The sequence below is a fragment of the Hippoglossus stenolepis genome, chromosome 9 (assembly GCF_022539355.2).
Source record: "Hippoglossus stenolepis isolate QCI-W04-F060 chromosome 9, HSTE1.2, whole genome shotgun sequence".
Classification (NCBI taxonomy): Eukaryota; Metazoa; Chordata; class Actinopteri; order Pleuronectiformes; family Pleuronectidae; genus Hippoglossus; species Hippoglossus stenolepis.
In genome coordinates this window covers 23,863,012-23,880,921 of record NC_061491.1, presented here as the reverse complement: position 1 = coordinate 23,880,921, position 17,910 = coordinate 23,863,012, and the positions used below count along the sequence as shown (strand labels likewise).

Below are 17,910 nucleotides of genomic sequence, written 5' to 3'. Positions count from 1 at the left end.
GTCCCGGTGGTTTGGAGAGCGCCAATCACTTCTGAAGATTTACGATGCCACCGCAAAGATTTTGTCACAATATGTCTAACGTGGGGAGACGTCTCAAATTTATCGCACACATATTCATTTTGGGAAGTAGCCGGTGTTGTCACTTATTGATCGGCGTGTTTTTTTTTCTTTTCTGTCAAGGTGCTGTATCTGCTGGGGGCGATGTCTCTGTCCATGGCGCTGCAGCTGGACCGTCACGGTCTGTGGAACCTGCTGGGACCCAGCCTGTTTGCTCTGGGCATCATGGCCGTGGCGTGGGTAAGAGACGTTCATATGTTTGCAGCACAGTTAAAAAAAAAAAAACTGATTTAATTATAAAAGAGGAGATAAGAGATTACTGATCGTAAGAGGGGGATTCACATGTAACACAACAGTCTAAGAGGAAAACAGATAAGGAGCTATTTGATTGAAATTAATTATTTTCGGGAAATCAGAGGGGGATGAAGTTATAAAGCCATATACAACGTAGTCATTAAATGGTTTAAAATAATTGTCCACTAGAGCTCAACAGTGTGTAAAGACATATATCCCTATATCAGCCATTATATTGTAATCCGCTTAGGTGGACTCAATAGTGACGTCTCTGATAGGTGGAGCTCGCTGTTGCCATGGAAATGTTTACCACAACAAGGTTAATTCAAAAAGAAGTGCTGGGATCATTCGCAATGGCTTATGGGATGTGTAGTTCCTTCACTCGCTAAATAATCATGTACGCAGTCTTGTACCTTTGCCTTTTTTTTGTTGCTCTGAATCAAATGTTTCATGGTCACGATTCATCTCGCAGCTGCTCGGCCTAGTTTCAGACTCAAAACAGTTTTTATACTTATTTTCAGAAATGTCAATGGAGAAAATAAATGGAAAATGTACTGTTATTTATTAGAAATCCAGAAAACTACCACACATGAAATCAATAAAATGGTTAATAGGGGTAAAGGTAATATTGTTTGTTAGGTAAACATTATTTTAAAGGCAGCATTGCAAAGTTCTTAAGACTTTTAGCTTGTGAACTTCAGATCTTGTTTCTTCCGAAATCATTTCTACATGTAAACACAGTGAACATAAAAATCTACAGCTGCTCTATGATGGATGTTTCTGAAACTGGATGAAATATAATTATTCGAATACGTCGTGTGTGTGTTTGACATTCATGGACATGAAGATGAAACATGTCAGCGCTGTCTCTCTTTTGTTCCTCATGCCAGCAAGTGTTAAAAAAAAAAACATAATCCATCATTTAAGCTAACACGGGACTGGAACATGTGTGCGGCTGTAAAAACTGAGGGGGTTCCGACCAGCGGAGCTTCTTTACATTAGCATCGAAGGGGCTTTAAAAGTTTTGCAGCCTGTGGGTATTAGTCATGGGTTGTAGTTCCATTATAAGTCAGCTTGTACTTTCAGTGACTCTTCGTCGAGTCATAATGTGCTCCCTGAACTGAGAAGATAAAAAATAATAGTCTTTCAGGCAACGTTTTTGAAAAAAGGAAAAAAAAGAAAAAGGAAGAAGACGAAGCCTTTAACACCAAACCTCTGACATGAGTTTGAAAACATGGTTAGCGGCTTCCTGGGAGAAAGCTTTGCATTGAATAGAGCGTGGGAGTTGTAGCTGTGAGTTATCTTCCCGTGAGCTGCAGGATCCTATACAAAAAGAAAACTGTGGAGGATGAAGTCCTGTTTAATTCCACCATGTAAACCCTCTGCCTTCAGCACCAAATACAGGAGACAGTGTATTTTAGCACAGATGAGATTCTTCTTCTTCTCTTTTTTTTTCTGGAGTTAACAACAGCTCTTCAGAATTCACCAGCTGCATCATTCAATGTGAGGGTATTCAGAGGTTTACATAACTGGCTGCTGCTATGTGACTGGTTTTCTGTGGTAATTCAATATCTGGATGGCTCATTGAAATATGTTATATAATGCTTGTCATATCTATAGAATGGAAATATACACGAGTTTTAGTCATTCACTGACACTCTGACAGTGAACCGCACTCTCTCAGATCACGATAGCAAACTCTGCACAGCTGCTTTTCCATGAAAGCTGCAGTTAGCATGGTGTTCCCTTGGATCTCATGCTAATGCAGCGTTTCTGTAACATTTCTGTAAAATCAACCTGCCCCTCGCGCTTTGATTGCTTCATAATTTATCAGCTGTTCAACAGTGTAGATCTGCATTTCAGCATTCTCCTCAATCCCTCCCACCCCCCCACCCCACTCGGCCTCTGCAGCTCCCGAGTTTGAGTGCCGCACATTCTCGACAAGAGCCCTTTCATTTCAACTTGTCATGTTTCTGCAAAGCCTGGCATTCTGAATGTTCCCAGACACAAACCGAATTAGATCAGTCAAGCGGAGGGCACAGAGCGGCTGCTGCTGCTTTGCAGGGGTTGTCATGAGCGGTGAGAAGACGAGTGAAGAAGCTCAACTGCCAAACGTCCCTAATTCTCCAAAAAGTAAATGACTGAAAGACCGTCCTGCTCTGAAACTGTTTGTCTTAGCTGTGACAATAAGGCTTTTCCAATGGAATGGGAACAGTCATTAATGATTATTAGTCTTTAAGCTAGAATGAATACAGAATAATGATTCAATCAAAGCCATTTTCCTGCCTGAACACATGTAATTATTTCGGTCATTCATGAAGAACTTTTAATTTCCCCCGAATGAGTCGTCATTTTAATGATTCGTGAGGAAAATGTTATCGGGGATCAGTGTTTATAAAGCAATGACAATAGAGTCTAAATACAATCGTGAATCACTCTCCAGTTTGACTGTTTACGAATGCAGGGGCCACGCCTTCAGTGATTGTGGCCCCTCATAGAAAGAATGAGCAAATTACCTGGATTAAACAAATAAAGACATTCGTGTACACGAGGTGCCGATCAAAGCACGAGCATAAATAAGAGAACGACTCAATCGAGTGATAAAATGAGCGATTTAAAACATCTATTAGGGGCTTTATGCTGCAGCAGTTTGCATTAATTCACATTTCAGTCATTAGAACCAATAGAGATTCATGAGGAGTCGAAGTGAACTGTCTGCTGCTGCCTCGCCGAACTCCCACTGCTCTTCATATTTGAATGACTGCTCCCTGTGTGACCTCCCACTCTAATTTTTTAATACAAATAAACCATAAAGTGCTTTTTATGGGTTCTAATAAACTTCTAGAAAGACATTTTGAATCTAATTTACACGTCTTCGGAGGTTTCTTAGAAAGGACGATTTCATTTGCGACTAATTACGGGACGTTTTTCAATGATGGTGCAGTTTTTCACATAGACAAGAGAGAGTGTTTTCAAACTGGAGCGAAGTTAGAAGCAGAAACACAGGCAGAGGCTCACAGAGGACCTGATGTGAACCCAGCACCTCCCACGTCTCAACAACGCATATATAGCACTGACCTGCACTTCAAGAAAGTTCAACATCCTGTCAAAAGGTTTTCTTCCACTTCTCTTTCCGAGAGCAGCCGTACGTTTCAGCACAGCTCTGCCACAGGCGAGCCTCCAGCTGAGCAGAGGAAACGGAGCTCCTCTTTAAGGCAGTTTGATATTGTTGCTCGTCATGTCGTTGTTTTCGCCCGTTTACGACGATAAATCTTAATTCTTTCACGGGAGATTCGCAGATGTAGTTCACACTGTTAACGGGCGGAAAAGGATTCATGCTTCCTGACGTCTTCTCGGTTTCCTTTAAACTGAAATGTGCAAAATGTGACACTGCTTCCTGGTACATTCAACTGTACCTAAAAGGAACTCAGAGACAAACATGTCACCAGTGTGTTTGCTCATGTGCAGCCTGGAGAAACATGAGGGAACAAGTCAAATGAACTTTAATACAAAGATAATTGTTTTTTTGCCAACAGTCCTCTGCCAATGAAACCAGATTTAAATTCACTAGATCCAGGTTTTTAATTGGATCTGCACCTAATTACACACACTCATGAATATTAGACCCTTAAACCTGCATGAATTATTCTTAAAGAAATCAATAGTAATGTTGAAAAACACAAAAATCGCACAATTCTAAACATAGTGAAACAAATTCCTTAATCCACCCTCTGATTCAGATCTGCACCAAAATTTAATGAGATCCTTCTTCCTTCATTCCACAAATTTTCATGGAAATCAGTTGAGTAGTTTTTGCGTAATCCTGCAAACTAATAAACAAACAAATGCAGACAGAAAACATAACCTCCATGACGGAGGGAACAAATACATTCCTAAGTATTTATTATTATTTATTTACCTGGGTTTGCAAATGGATCTGAGATCTCTAAGTTACTGGCTTTGGAAAATTCTTTGAAATGTATCTAGAAATATTCTGCTCCCATAATCTCCACCATACTCCCCTCTTCTATTTTCTAAGTTTTCATCACTTTAACACATTTAAGTTGTTAAACTATGAACCTATAACTTCACAGGCTTGTCCAGGAAACCTTCTTGAAAGAATATTAAGAAATGTATTAAAAATCAACACAACAGTTTCTATTTCAAACTTGTTGTTGTGCCGGTTGAAAAACATTGTGTTGTGTGTTTGTTGACCCGTCAGACCGTGCGCACCATCCGTCGGCGGCGTTGCTACCCGCCAACCTGGAAGCGCTGGGTGTTCTTCCTCTTCCCGGGCACCATGATCGCCACGTCCGCCGTGGCCCTCTACGCCTTCGTGGAGACGGAGGAGAACTACTTCTACATCCACAGCATCTGGCACATGCTGATCGCCGGGAGCGTGGGCTTCCTCCTGCCGCCCCGCGCCAAGCCCGACGCCAAGGTGACCCCGCTGAAGCGCAGGCGGGGCTGCGGCTATCAGCTGTGCGTGAACGAGCACGAGGAGCTGGGCCTGGTGGACCCCGCCATCATCTCCATCAACAGCATCTGCACCAGCTGATGACCTCCCAGCCTTTGACCTTAGAGACACGTCATTGCCTTCTTTTACTTGGGGAATTCACACACGGGAAATTAAGCCACAGAACTTCAAAAAGTACTGTAAATACTTTGATGCGTATGTGAAACACTGAGTTCCTTTTTTTTTTTGTTCTGTTGTTATTGTAATTGCTATGGTTACAGCTGTAATTATTATAATCTATAGGTAAAGTTGTTCTGATGAGTCGTGGGTGTACAGTGACACACTGTTGTTTGTGAATATGTATTTAAAGTCAAAGCTGAAACACTGCTGCTATCTGACGGTGACTGTAAAACTGCTTCTGTTGGTTATTTATTGGTGGTCTCGTTAACGGGGCCAGGTATTGTACTGTCGGGGCACAGGTCGGGGCGGGGGGGCGTCAGGGTGGGCCGGGGGTTCACATTTATCAAGGGCACGGCTTTTCTGAACTTCTTTTGAAATATATCTTTTGCACTGAGACACAAAAATGTTATTCTGTAAAATTTTATAACAATACGAACGTCACAAATGTAAAAAAAACAACCTAGTAGTCATGTGGAATGTTAGAAATGTCAGTTTTTTGCGATTGCAATGTTTTCTCGCTTTTACACAAACGTGCTGATTGTTCTTTAACGGGAACTGTTCCAAAGTCCGGCTGCCTGTTGAGAGAGAGAGAGACGCTGAGCGGAGGCAGGATTACTTCACAGACCTCAAACCAAGACCTCACCTCCCTGTTCTTTTTCTGACAGGACCTGTGTGACACCACATTCATAAACAATAAATGTTTTCTTTCTTTGCCTCAGTATCACTTGTGCTTTTCGGAGCTTTTAGAGACCCGGCGCAACCGGTGGAACCTCCCCGCAAAAGACATCACACTGCAATTCCGTGGCCCTTAATGGAAGCCGGTGGTGCTCAGACAGTGAGATGAGACGCTGTCAGCAGCATCCTCCCAGGAATAGAGCGAGGGATAAATAATTCTCCTACAGAGCAGCAGCAGCATGACGGCAGCATCAGAGCATACTGATATCCAGCCTCTCTGTGTTTCTTATGGAAGGGAAAGAGAGTTTTCTTTGCTTTATTCTTTATTAGGTGAGATGCACCAGCAGCTCCTCGATATTTATCACTCTGCATCTTTATTATCGGATTATTCCAGAGCAGATAAAAGAATTCATTCTTTTGGCAAATATATATATTTACACAATGACAAGATTAGAGGCACAAAGAATCAAGACTGTGTCAAAACCTATTGGATGCTCCTGCTGGCTGTGCTCTCACCTACTGTGTTTTAATACAGACGGACAGTGGATGGAACAGAGTCTGAAGATCTCACTGAAAGTTGCTTCATTAATACTACATGTTACCCAGCAGGCACTTTCAAGCCATTTCCAAGCTGCTGCTCTAAAAAAGATAAAATCCTGATTTCATAACCAAGATGTTGTTTTTTTACAAAAGCACCAAACACATGAGTTACACACAAACACACACACACATATATACTCTATTTACACATGTCATCAAAATGTGTTTTAGGTGATCAGATTGCAAAACAGCCTCTGTAACTGGTCAGGGACACGAGTGTAAATGCAATTGCTTTTTCAGTCAACATACAACAACAACTGTGCGACATAGCAGCTCGCAGCCATTAGCCAGTAAACACCACAGACAGATGGACGCCATGACAGCGTCCCAAAAAGTGTAGCCAAATCATCCTGCTCACCCCCTGGTGGCTGGCTGCAGTTCAGGTCATAAACCCTGGCTCCTCCACGTTAGCGGATGGGATGTGGACGAAAATTCATAAGTCAAATCACATGTTAAATTAGTTTCACACTGATGCATGGTTGTGTTCAGTTTAGATTTTCCTCAATTTGGATTTCATTAGTTATTTGATGCTGTAAAAACAGGGTGAAACGTCGTGATTGACAGCTGAGACTGACCTGAGATTGGTCGAGTGCGTGCTTATCAGCGGGACCTTGATAAATATAAACTAAAAATATAAATTATCAGTGATGTTTTTGAAAATGTTCTGAATGGCTGAGCTGAGAATCTGACAATAAACCAGAGATCCTGATGCTGGTACTGAACAAACTCACCCTTAATGACCCGTTTAATTCAAACTGTAATCGCTTATTATACAGACGAGGAGGGGAAAGAAATCCAATTCATGATTTTTTATCAGAACTGCTCCAGTTAATTATACAGAGAGTGTTTCTGTTGAGTTTTTAAAATGTGCTGGAATGAAATCACTGAGGGTTTTGTAAAGTCTGTACATTAACCTCTCTGCTCGTCGCTCTGTGTCCAAAAGTGAAGGAAGGACAAGAAAGAAATGACGAATTAGTCTTTAATAGAATGATCTTTATATCCTTTTACTGTATCAAGAATATACTACACAACAAATAATAAAACCTTTATATCAAACAACCTCTTCCCTGTTTGTCAGGTCAAATCACATCAAATTGAAACCCCTGCTCTAAAAGGATCCTGCTGATATTAAAAGGAAAAATTACAAAGTAATCGAAAGCTGCGGTTAAATCAACACCATCCTTTGTGCAGCTCTGCAGTATTCTGTGTTTTAGCGCATGTCTCGGTCAGTCCCCAGCCGCTCCAGGGAAAAAGCCAAGAGATGGAAATTCATATAATAAGAGACTCAGTATTCCGAGTGTGGAGTGCACCCCTGTGTGGGAATATAAAGGGCCTGTGACTGCACTTAATGAGACAAATTAGACCAAAACGACAAGGTCTTAGATATTGAAATTTCAAACAGTTTATATCCCTGTAATTCCACCGCACATGAAATCAAAGCAAGTGCCTTCTTTGTATTCATGGATGCCTGGCTAACATATCTAACAGGATTATTACTCTGACACACCATAACCTACAGCACCAGAGCAATTTCAGCTGCGCTTGTTTACAGGGCTGTTTTTGTCCTTGGGTAAATCCTGCAGCCTGAGCATAGACACACTGTACACGGCTGAAAAACCACGAGCCGCACTTTGCCAAAACACAACGTTTTTATACATTTTATTTGGCTCTTTGCGTTCGTTTTTATTATGTTATTACTTAAAATTCTGTCACATGCTGCTGGTTTATCTCACTCTTGTTTAAATAAGAGCTCCTTCACGACCGTCTTCACCGAGCATGTCAGCGGTGAGTGCAAGTGTCGATTCAACAAGATCTGGTCCAAAAATAAAGCTTTCACCAAACCAAAAGAAATCACTAAATGTAAAGTAGAGTACAGATTAGACTGTGGGTTATTAACTCAGCAGGTGGTGGATCCTAAACTGAAGAACTAAAGAGGGGAAGTCATGAATGTGAGAGCGAAATTTAAAGCCCATCTATCCAATAGTTTTTGAGATATTTCAGTCAAAAATACGAAAGTCAATCTGCTGTTGGTGCTCGAGGAAAAGTCAGGGAAATATAAATCTATTTCCTTTCGATGAATGGTTTTCCTTTGGATATTTGTTGAGAATATTCAGTCACTGAAAATCAATGAAATCATCTGAAAGATAATTAAATAGATTATTATAGATAGAATACATTTAGTGGTGGACAAACCTTCAGATTGACATTTCCATACCTGGAACATATATATTTTTTCAATTATTGTAACATGTCAGCTTGTCCCAACCAGACACTGTAAATAAAGATGGATGACGTGTTTCCACCTCCTCCGACTATCCAGAAATGAAGCCAAAATATCCTGGATACGAACGCCGCCATCTTTTTTTGACACATACTTTGACTTTTTGGTTTGATCCTTGTCCCATCTGCTAACACGGAGGAAGACTCTACGGCTTCACTTTTGGGAGCTGTCATGTCGTCCATCTTTATATATAGTCTGTAGTCCCAGCCAAGATTTTCTTTTCTTTCTATAAACACTTCCTATAGTTGCTATGAATTTTGTTCAGGAAAGTGATACCGACAGTGACACATGTACTGACTAAAAGATTTTAATCGTAAACAGTTAATCCTCAACACATTTACTCCAAATCATGCACCGTCTAACACGCAGCACACTCATGAATATAAAGTTTCCGTTTTTAAAATGAACCCTGCAGACGGGCGGAAAACAGATTTGTGAAATAAAAACTGTATGACATTAAACTTTCATTAAACATAAACACATCAGAGAACAGAAGCTTCACAGCAGTAAACTATGATGAGATACAATAAGTGGACAAAACGCTGCTAACAGGACGTAAAAAGAGGGAGTGAATTTAAATGAACCGTCACACAATAACAAAGCAGCCGCAGAGCCACAAAGTTATATTAATTTGAATGCTAATTAGCCGAAACATGTTGCAGTACAAGAGTTCAGAGAATGTGGGTCTACTGTACAAGTCGACAAAAGGCAGCAGACAGACTTTCACAGAGGAACAATAGATGCTCCCCCAAGTTGCACGTACACCTGTCAGAAAAACTGAACGCCGCAGAGGGAGGACTCCGGAAAACATGACAACTCATTCCAAACACGGACAAACTGCCTCAGTGAGAAAACTGCAGCTCAGCCTTGAAATTTACTCACTTTAGAATTGAATTTCTGCCTCATAAACAATACGTACTGCACATCACAGGCCTCCCAAAGCTGGGAATTACGGTAGAAATGCAATTTGGCTGCCATTTGTGTCCAAGGCCGGCACACAAAGATGCCTGCTATGATCTACGGCGGAAGAAACGCCGACGGGATGATTGATGGACAAGTAATAAGGAGTCCTCTCAGCCTCTTTTCTCACAGAATGGTTTTCTCACAGAAGGGTTTAAATTTGAAGAAAGCCTAATGTCCCCTACAGTATCTGTTGCCTGCCATTAAACATGTTGGTCGATCCGTAATGATTTGGGCGTCCATCTGGCGAGAGTCCGGGGTTTGTTTGTTCTGCGAGATTGCATAGCAACCAGGAAATATGAGGTTATAGACCAGCTGCGGTCCAGGGTGCAGACGCTTCCCCATAATGACGCTGGGTTAGTTTAGATTAGGTTAATAAAGAATCTGTTGCAGGTTAATACGTTTTGCAGGAAATAAACAAAAGCTGTTGTTTATTTTTCATTTTTCATATGTTCCTGTGGGAAGGAGATCATGTTTTCCCCATAGACTATGGGTTTTCATCCTGTAGGTTTGTGTGTTTATTAGTTAAAAGGATTAATCAAAAGCTACTGAACGGATTTATTAAATTGTGGTGGAAGGGTGGAACAAGGGCCAAGAAAGAAGTAATGTTTGGTCTGGATCTGGATCATATAGACTTTATATAAAGATAGACGACATGACTGCTCCCACAAGTGAAGCCAAAGCGTCTTGATTGCCCCCTGGTGGCTGGCTGCAACATAGGTCATAAATCTACCTTCTCTATGTTAGTGGATGGGAGATGGACCGAAGTAAAAAGTCTAAAGTACACGTCGATTACAGTCTTCTCTAAAATGGTTTCTGTCATTTCAGGCAGTTCACGTGTTCATTTTTCTGATATGTTTGGTTTTAATTGAGTTGTTTGATGCAATGAAAACGGGTTGACACATCATGATTGACAGCTGAGACTGACGGCTGATTGGTCGAGCTTGTGTATCACCAGGACCTCGCCATTCCCCCGATTTGTATATCTGGAATATTCTGACTTCATTTCTGGATGGTGGTAGGAAGTGGACACGTGCCGTCTGTATTTTTATACAAGCTCTAGTTTGGACAAAGGCACTGATACAGGAATTATTTCTGATTTGTGCTGAATGTTTGTGCGAATCAATTAAACATCTGGATCTAGCAGAGGTAAATGTGGTTTTATTGGGATGTAGGCTGGTGTGGTATGGTAACACATACACCTACAAACCTGTAACTACCACCAATGTATAGCTGAGATAATACGGACAGCTTGTATGTATTTTCAATGTTTTATAACTGTTAAATGTGGAATTTTTACGTCGGGCTTTGGTGGAAGTATATGCGCTCTATTGAGGCACATGCTGGTTTCTCAGTGACTCTTTCATGGAGACGTCAAGGCGTTTCCTCGCTGTGTTCCAACAGGGCGCAAAAAGATTAGCTTTGCCTGCTTCTTCATGTTATCACTCACTTAAATTGAGCTTGAAACAGTAACAAGCCTCATTTGCCTCACGAGCCAGACATCCTGCATAAAGTTGTGACTTAAATATAAATGAGAGATTAGCGAATGTCCATGAGGGAGATTAAAAAAAGTTCAGAAAGGGAGCGAAATCAGTAATGAAGTTGATTCAGGCGCCGTGGCTCTATCAGAGGAGGCAGAGGAGCTCCAGCAGCAGAGAGAGCGCAGACCGGAGGGAAAGCTGAGCTTCATCTCGGCTGCTGAACTCGAGGTTGCAGGTTAAATACTGTTGTGGGGGAAGAAGCGCTGCAGAGAACCTTCCAGGTAAAGGCAGGAGGGAGAGGTCTGCTGAGTTTCAAGCCTCCAAGTGGGCTGGTGCACATTAGAACCTATCGTGGTTTGCAGGGGCTGGAGAGGACGAGGGTTTAAAGTCGATGCACAAACCATCTCAAGTGAAAACCTTTGTGTCTAGTTATCTCTTGCGGGAGCCTGTGCAGCCACGACCCACAGGTCTGATCACGCAGTTTCTATCAGTGTGCAGCCGATCGATATCACATATAAAGATCCTCTGGCCGAAATCCTACTGTTCCTGATCTCTCATGGCTCCTTGCTGCTGTATTAAATTGTATTTACTTACTACAGTGACCTGTTTTAACCCCAAAGTACTTGTTCATCGCCTTTACTGAATTACTTAGTTTTTAGCCAGACTAGCAGCACGGCCCTGAGGGTACCACGCTGTTGGTCTGCCAGTCCACGTCTGAACTTCGGTTCAGACTGAAATAAATCAACAACTACTGCATGAATTTTGATGATATTTACATCAGCTGCTTTCAGACATGCAGTTTCCTGGAGGGGCTGAATGTTCCTGCAAAACATATCTAGGTGAGCCTCTGTGAGAATACAGCAGGAATATGTCCTGAAAGCGAGCGGGCGTGTTGATTAAGTTTCCAAGGTGTGTCGGACACACAACTGGAAGAATACAAATATCATATCACACACACAGAAGACGCAGACGAAGATATAAAATTGGAAAGACAAGCAAAACTCAAAAGTACATCATGCCCCCGAATGGTGAATGTGAGGCAAACTCATGTTCATGTTTAAAAGCAATAATAAACATGCATGGTCCCCTGAAGATGAATCCTTCTGATCCCTGCTGTTGAGCCTTTAGGAGATTGAAACTATTCCTATGAAGTTCGGTGCAGACACTTTATTCAGGATGAAATGCATTTACTTTGAAGATCTTCTGACTTTTCATTAATCAAACATTCAAACACATAATTAAATTGTGGATCATGTTAAATATAAAAGTCATGACCATGATAACGACAGCTCAAATCACCCCTGTGCCGTAGAAGAGGTGTGAACGTGAACAGATATAAACACAAAGCATGTTTTAATCACAAGAGGAAAGATAAAGGGCTGATGAAAACCAGGAAACAACATTCTCTATATTGCCCTCGTCATTCAGCTGATTAATAATTCAGGCACTTAGATTGTTTTTGCACCAAACTACACAACATAAATGCTTTTTAAGACTTTAATTTCCAAGGATTTTCTTTTCCACATAATCCATGATTAGGTTGATAAACACGGTTTAGGAACCGCCTGCAGGGTATCAGCCTCAAGTATTAAAAACTCAAATTAGTTAAAATCTAGTGTGTTCTCCCTTTACAATCATAAAACCTTAAGCAGGGTCTTTTTGTTACTGGTGTGCAGGCTGAATACTGATGATCTGATTCATGTGTCACATATAAGCACATTGGATCCGTTAAACTGGGATAACAAATGAAAATGTTAATTCAGAATTACTGCCGGCCACTCAAAGATCATCATATTTGAATATACGTGTCATGAGTTCTTTATAGAAAACTATATGGTTCTGACTAGTCCGGATATTTTACATACTGATCGTTCAATGTCACATAAAATTTAAGCTGAGGAGTGTTTCAAAGTCAGGCCCGAGAAGAGAAGTGTAGAAGAGGAAGAAAACTGTCAAAACACAGCAGATCTAAATAAATAGCCTCACATCTCTGATTTGGCTTGTGTTCTCCTCTTCCTCTGGATTCCTGTCAACACATAGTGGACCCAAACACATCAAGCAGACAGCCGCGCCGTCTGATGGGACCAGGGAGGTCATGCTACATTTCAGATGCTGTGTAGAGAGGGATCGGCTGAACGTTGGCGCTGGGAGATTTAATAAACTCTGTCGTGGATATATATATATATATATATATATATATATATATATATATATATATATATATATATATATATATATATATATACATATACAGGGTGTACTCGTGCATAGACATCTGTCATGCGGGATCAAATGATGAATGGCTTTTTGAAAGAGTGAGGAGCCTCGGGTTTGTAGACTGCTAATGATGCTTGTAGTTTAAGATCCAAACATGATGCCACTTCAGGAATTAGGGACCTGTCTTTGTAGTTTAGCCTCAGATTTGTCTGGTGCTGGGGCTTTAATTATCAGGCCTCCATGTCAACACTCTGTTGTGAGTGTTAAAGACGCCAAATCTTAAATTGTGTTTTGAAGTTTCATGCAAGTTAACAACAAAAAAATATTCTGTAGCGCGTTCATAGAATCAGGATTTAAAGCTCGGTGTTTTTGCAAGCTGTCCATGTAATGCTAAAGGGAAGCACACAGGAAATAAAGTCAGATGCAGATCCTCAGAATAGCAGAATGACCCCAGGGATTACATGATAGTATATTTGTGGATGATGCATAATATGGAATATGTAAATATGTAAATGCTGCACATTGTATAATAATAGAACAAGTGAGAAGTGTGTTTGTTTCTGGATAAATTTAAATCTAAAATGTAATTGCTAACCATCAGATAAATGTATAATTCAACAGAGGCCTTTGAAATGTAGCAGAAGTTTAGAGTAAAATGCATTGAGGATTTTCAGGTATTATTCTGTCTTAAAAATCACAGGAAACAGGCCAGTGAAAGTTTTCCTGGTCTCGTAATTTAAACTTTATTTATTTGAAATCGCCTGAAACATCAAATTTTTCTCATTGAAGAAAATCGATATAGTCACTAAAAGTTGTTCTTGGTTTGTTGAAAGATCACGATACGAGGTTGAAAGCTGCAAAAAACGACTTAATTGACCTCTGAGCTTCGATTGCTTCACCTGTTTTGCATAATGCAGGTTTACAATATGATGTAATTTCCCCACAGTTTTACTTTTTGGTCTGAAGTGGTCCAACACCATGCTGCTGCAGACTCCACTCAATGATTACAGTGGAGCCTGAGGCCTTTCCTCCATATCATGAGACACATCTGGCCTCCCTGTAGCCTTCAGGGGTGTCATGCATTCTGCTAAACACTTAAACCCATCAGCACAACATATGTAGGCTGGTGCCAGCTGCTGAGTGTTATGAAATTATGAAAATTACTTTAACCTACATGATTAAATAGACTTAATTAACAAACTTTTTACCTGCTGAGGTTGACGTTCATTAGTGAGGAGCATCTCGTGGAGTTTGCAAAGTTTGCAGATTGAATTAATCCTCTTCTTCGAAAATAATTTTCCAATCTGACCTCGGAATCAAATCTTGCAATCTCATTATATCGTAGCAGAGTTTTATTATTTTGTACCTTTTGGATTCAGTGCTTGTTAACTCACAGGCGTCATGAAAAACAAGCAGCCTGGAGTTAGGATGACGGACAGGTTTTCTTCTGGTCCTCATCAGTCACTGCCGTCTCTGGGACAGCGAGGGTTTGATGCGACCTGTGTTGTGATCTGTTCGCAGGTTGTCACTCACTCATGTCAGGCTCACGTCTCGAGGCCGCTGAGGCTGCACTCGTGCCGCGGGCCCTCGAACATTAACTGATGGTGGCGGTGAAACAACAACAACAGCAACAATTTGATTAATCGTGCCTATTTGACTTCCTCCATCATGTCCCATTGTCCTTCAGTCAGCCTGAGGTGTCTGTTCAACTGAGCCAACTGTCGTTCACTCCACAGGTTTGGGCGGTGAAGTGATTCACTACAAAATGTTTGACTATGATGTTGTGTGCTTTCCTCAAATGTTCCACATAAAATTTCTACTTGGTGCTCTCTAGACAGCTGGTGATTTGAGTTACTGCACTGTGTGTGTGTGTGTGTGTGTGTGTGTGTGTGTGTGTGTGTGTGTGTGTGTGTGTGTGTGTGTGTGTGTGTGTTGTTTGTGTGCTACAGCTCCCATGATGCTACAAGTAACTGTGCCATAACAAGCTCCACAGCCAGCGTGCAGTTCCACTCCTGTGGAGAGGACGACATCCTGATTGGCTCATTCCTCGCTATGAGCCCACAGTCTCCCCAATTAGGGGCACAAAACATTGCTCTGGGAGGTGAGGGATGGGGGAGCCCGGAACGTTGGGTCAATGACTGACTCGAGCTCCAGTGTGTGGGGTTTTCGGTGGAGATGGTGAATAGTGTTTTGTAAATAGCAAATTCGTTCTTCTTATTATATTTTAACAGTTGTGAATCTGCTAGAATCCTGAAAATCAGGGTGTTGATACACTGAGAAAATTAGGCTTTTTTTAAAAATTGGAAATACGCCAACACTGAGGCAGTAGCAACATTTGCTTGAGCTGCACTATGCAGCATTTTTTGGCATTAAAAAGAGCAACATTAGAAAGATTGGGTGTGTTCCACGTAATCAGTCCATGCAGGCCCTGATCTGCTTGTTCACCTGGAGTTGGTTCTCCGTGAGATTCTGGATATTTGGTGGCAAAGACTTTTGCTGAGGGTGTGACATCTGGTCGGGATGAGGAGGTGGAAATGAAGTCGGAAAGCAGCCAGGAACAAAAAAATAAAAAAACAAGGAGGAGGGGAGTTAAGTGGGTGGTAAAGATAAAAATGAAGACAACACATGTTCGTTTACAGCTCATCGAGCAGCGCGGGATGATGCAACCACAAACGTGATGCTGCAGATTAGCTGACAGAAACTTTGTGGAACTTTTTACAGGTTTGATTAAAGAGCCAGCACACGACATTTTGGACTTGTGACCCCTTAAACAAAGTAGAATATGTGTATGTGTGAGAGTTATAAGAAGTTCAACAGTAATCTTCTCCTCTTAGACTGATTCATTTCAATACATACACAACTTGGTTAAGTTTTTTGAAAGATCACTGTTTGGGTTGAAATTACAATATTGTTACAGCTCGGTGACATCTCAAGAGGCTCTCCTCTCAATTAATTCAAATTCTTTTACAAGAAAAAGCAACAATTACTCAACTAGAACCGGCACTAAGTAGATCCTTAAATCTAATCAAGCTGCACCAAATTTCACACACTCACGATATCAGTCCCCTAAACATGCATGATTTTCTTTTTCATTAAGATCCATGATTTATTCACATCGTCAAATTGTCAACAAAAAACTCCTGGATCCGTAGAAGCACGAGTATTTCTGTCAGTGTTAATAAAACATGGGGATTAATCTTATCTTTGTCTTGTCAACCTTATAAAAGCCACATTCACTCCATCATCGTGGAAAGGAAGAGAAATGCTGATAAATAAATTTTGGGAGCTTGATAAACAGAATCTGGTAAATCATGCGTTTTCCATTGTAGACTGCTTAAAGCAAGATAGACGGAATATTTCAATATTGATTATACATTTAAAAAACAATTATTGCATCCCAGCATGCAGACGTTTTGTTTGCCTGGGTTTCAGCCCCTTTTTTTCCACCGGTAGAGAACAAGCAGTGAGGACAGATGATTTCCCTTCATCTGCGGCGGTAATGAACACAGGTGCACCCCAGAGGTGCGTCCTTAGTTCACTTCTATTCACATTTCACTCATGACTGCATTGCAAAATATGATAGGGACCGCATCATTAAATTTGCAAGCAGCAAAACTGATAGCGGGAATTCAGAATAATGATGAGTCTTTTTCACAGAGAGCAGTTTGTGTGACTCACGGAGCCGTGGAGTGAAATTAAAGTTGATTTAAATGCCACAAAGACGAAGGAAATTGTTACTGACTCAAAGGAAAACAGCAGAAAGCACTCGCCCATTACTGTCATGGTGTCGGTGTAAAGAAAGTATTATTGTGACTCTAAGCCAAGGCTGAGAGGTCAGAGGCATCATGTTCTCAGGTTGTCCGTCTCCTTCTTGTGAATACGAGATCTCAGGAACACCTCCAGGGAATGTTTTCAATTTTTTTTTATTAGATTCAAGGATGAATTTATTTGCTTTTGGTAGCCACGGGTCAAAGGTCAAGGTCACTGTGACCTTACAAATCATGTTTTTGGTTTTGTGAACACAACAGCTCAAGAACGCCTCGAGGAAATTTCTTCAAATTTCAATGGTCAAAGGTCAAGGTCATGGTTACCTCACCTTCCTGTTAATGCAATATATTTGGCACAAGTATTTACTAGGACTCAAGGATGACCTGATTATAATTTGGTGGTCAAAGGTTAAAGGTGAAGGTCACTGTTACCTTACAAAACATGTTTTTTTGTCTTTTGAACACAACCTTGAGGGAATTTGTTCAAATGTGGTAAAATCATTCACTTGGACTCACGAATGAACCGAATAAATGTAAGTGGTCAAAGTGATCATATGAGTCTGGAAAGAAATGTATATAGTGTGAAAGTGAACTGGTTGGAGGAGGCATACAACTGCAGGGTGGGATTTCTAGTTTTCCCATTATTAGGAGTTTGAATATCCAGTGTCTTTGCTGACACACAGGCGACAACTGCAGCTGGTGTCACAGTCGATGTTTCCACATGGTCTCATCAGAAGACGGTTCTGATGAGGACTGGAGGTTTACAGACAAGGTCATAAAAACAGCACATTGCACATTAAACAGCTCTGGAACACAGTCGCCATCTGTGGGTGTCATTTCGCTGCAGTGATTGGGAGACGCACAGATAAAACCTCAACGACAGGGCGACAGACTAATTACTCCACTCTCATCAAGTAGAAGCTATCACTGGAAGTGCCACTC

General features: G+C 41.1%; 1 protein-coding gene across 1 annotated transcript in view; it reads left to right on the top strand.

The window, feature by feature from the left end:
* Positions 1-5,288, top strand: part of tmem8b (transmembrane protein 8B) — a 37,126-nt gene extending 31,838 nt beyond the window's left edge. Inside the window, exons 12-13 of the mRNA XM_047341089.1 lie at positions 181-297; positions 4,574-5,288. Coding sequence (XP_047197045.1) covers positions 181-297; positions 4,574-4,909 — 453 coding nt within the window. The 3' untranslated portion in view covers positions 4,910-5,288. The remainder of the gene's footprint in view (positions 1-180; positions 298-4,573) is intronic.
* Positions 5,289-17,910: the final 12,622 nt, after the last annotated feature.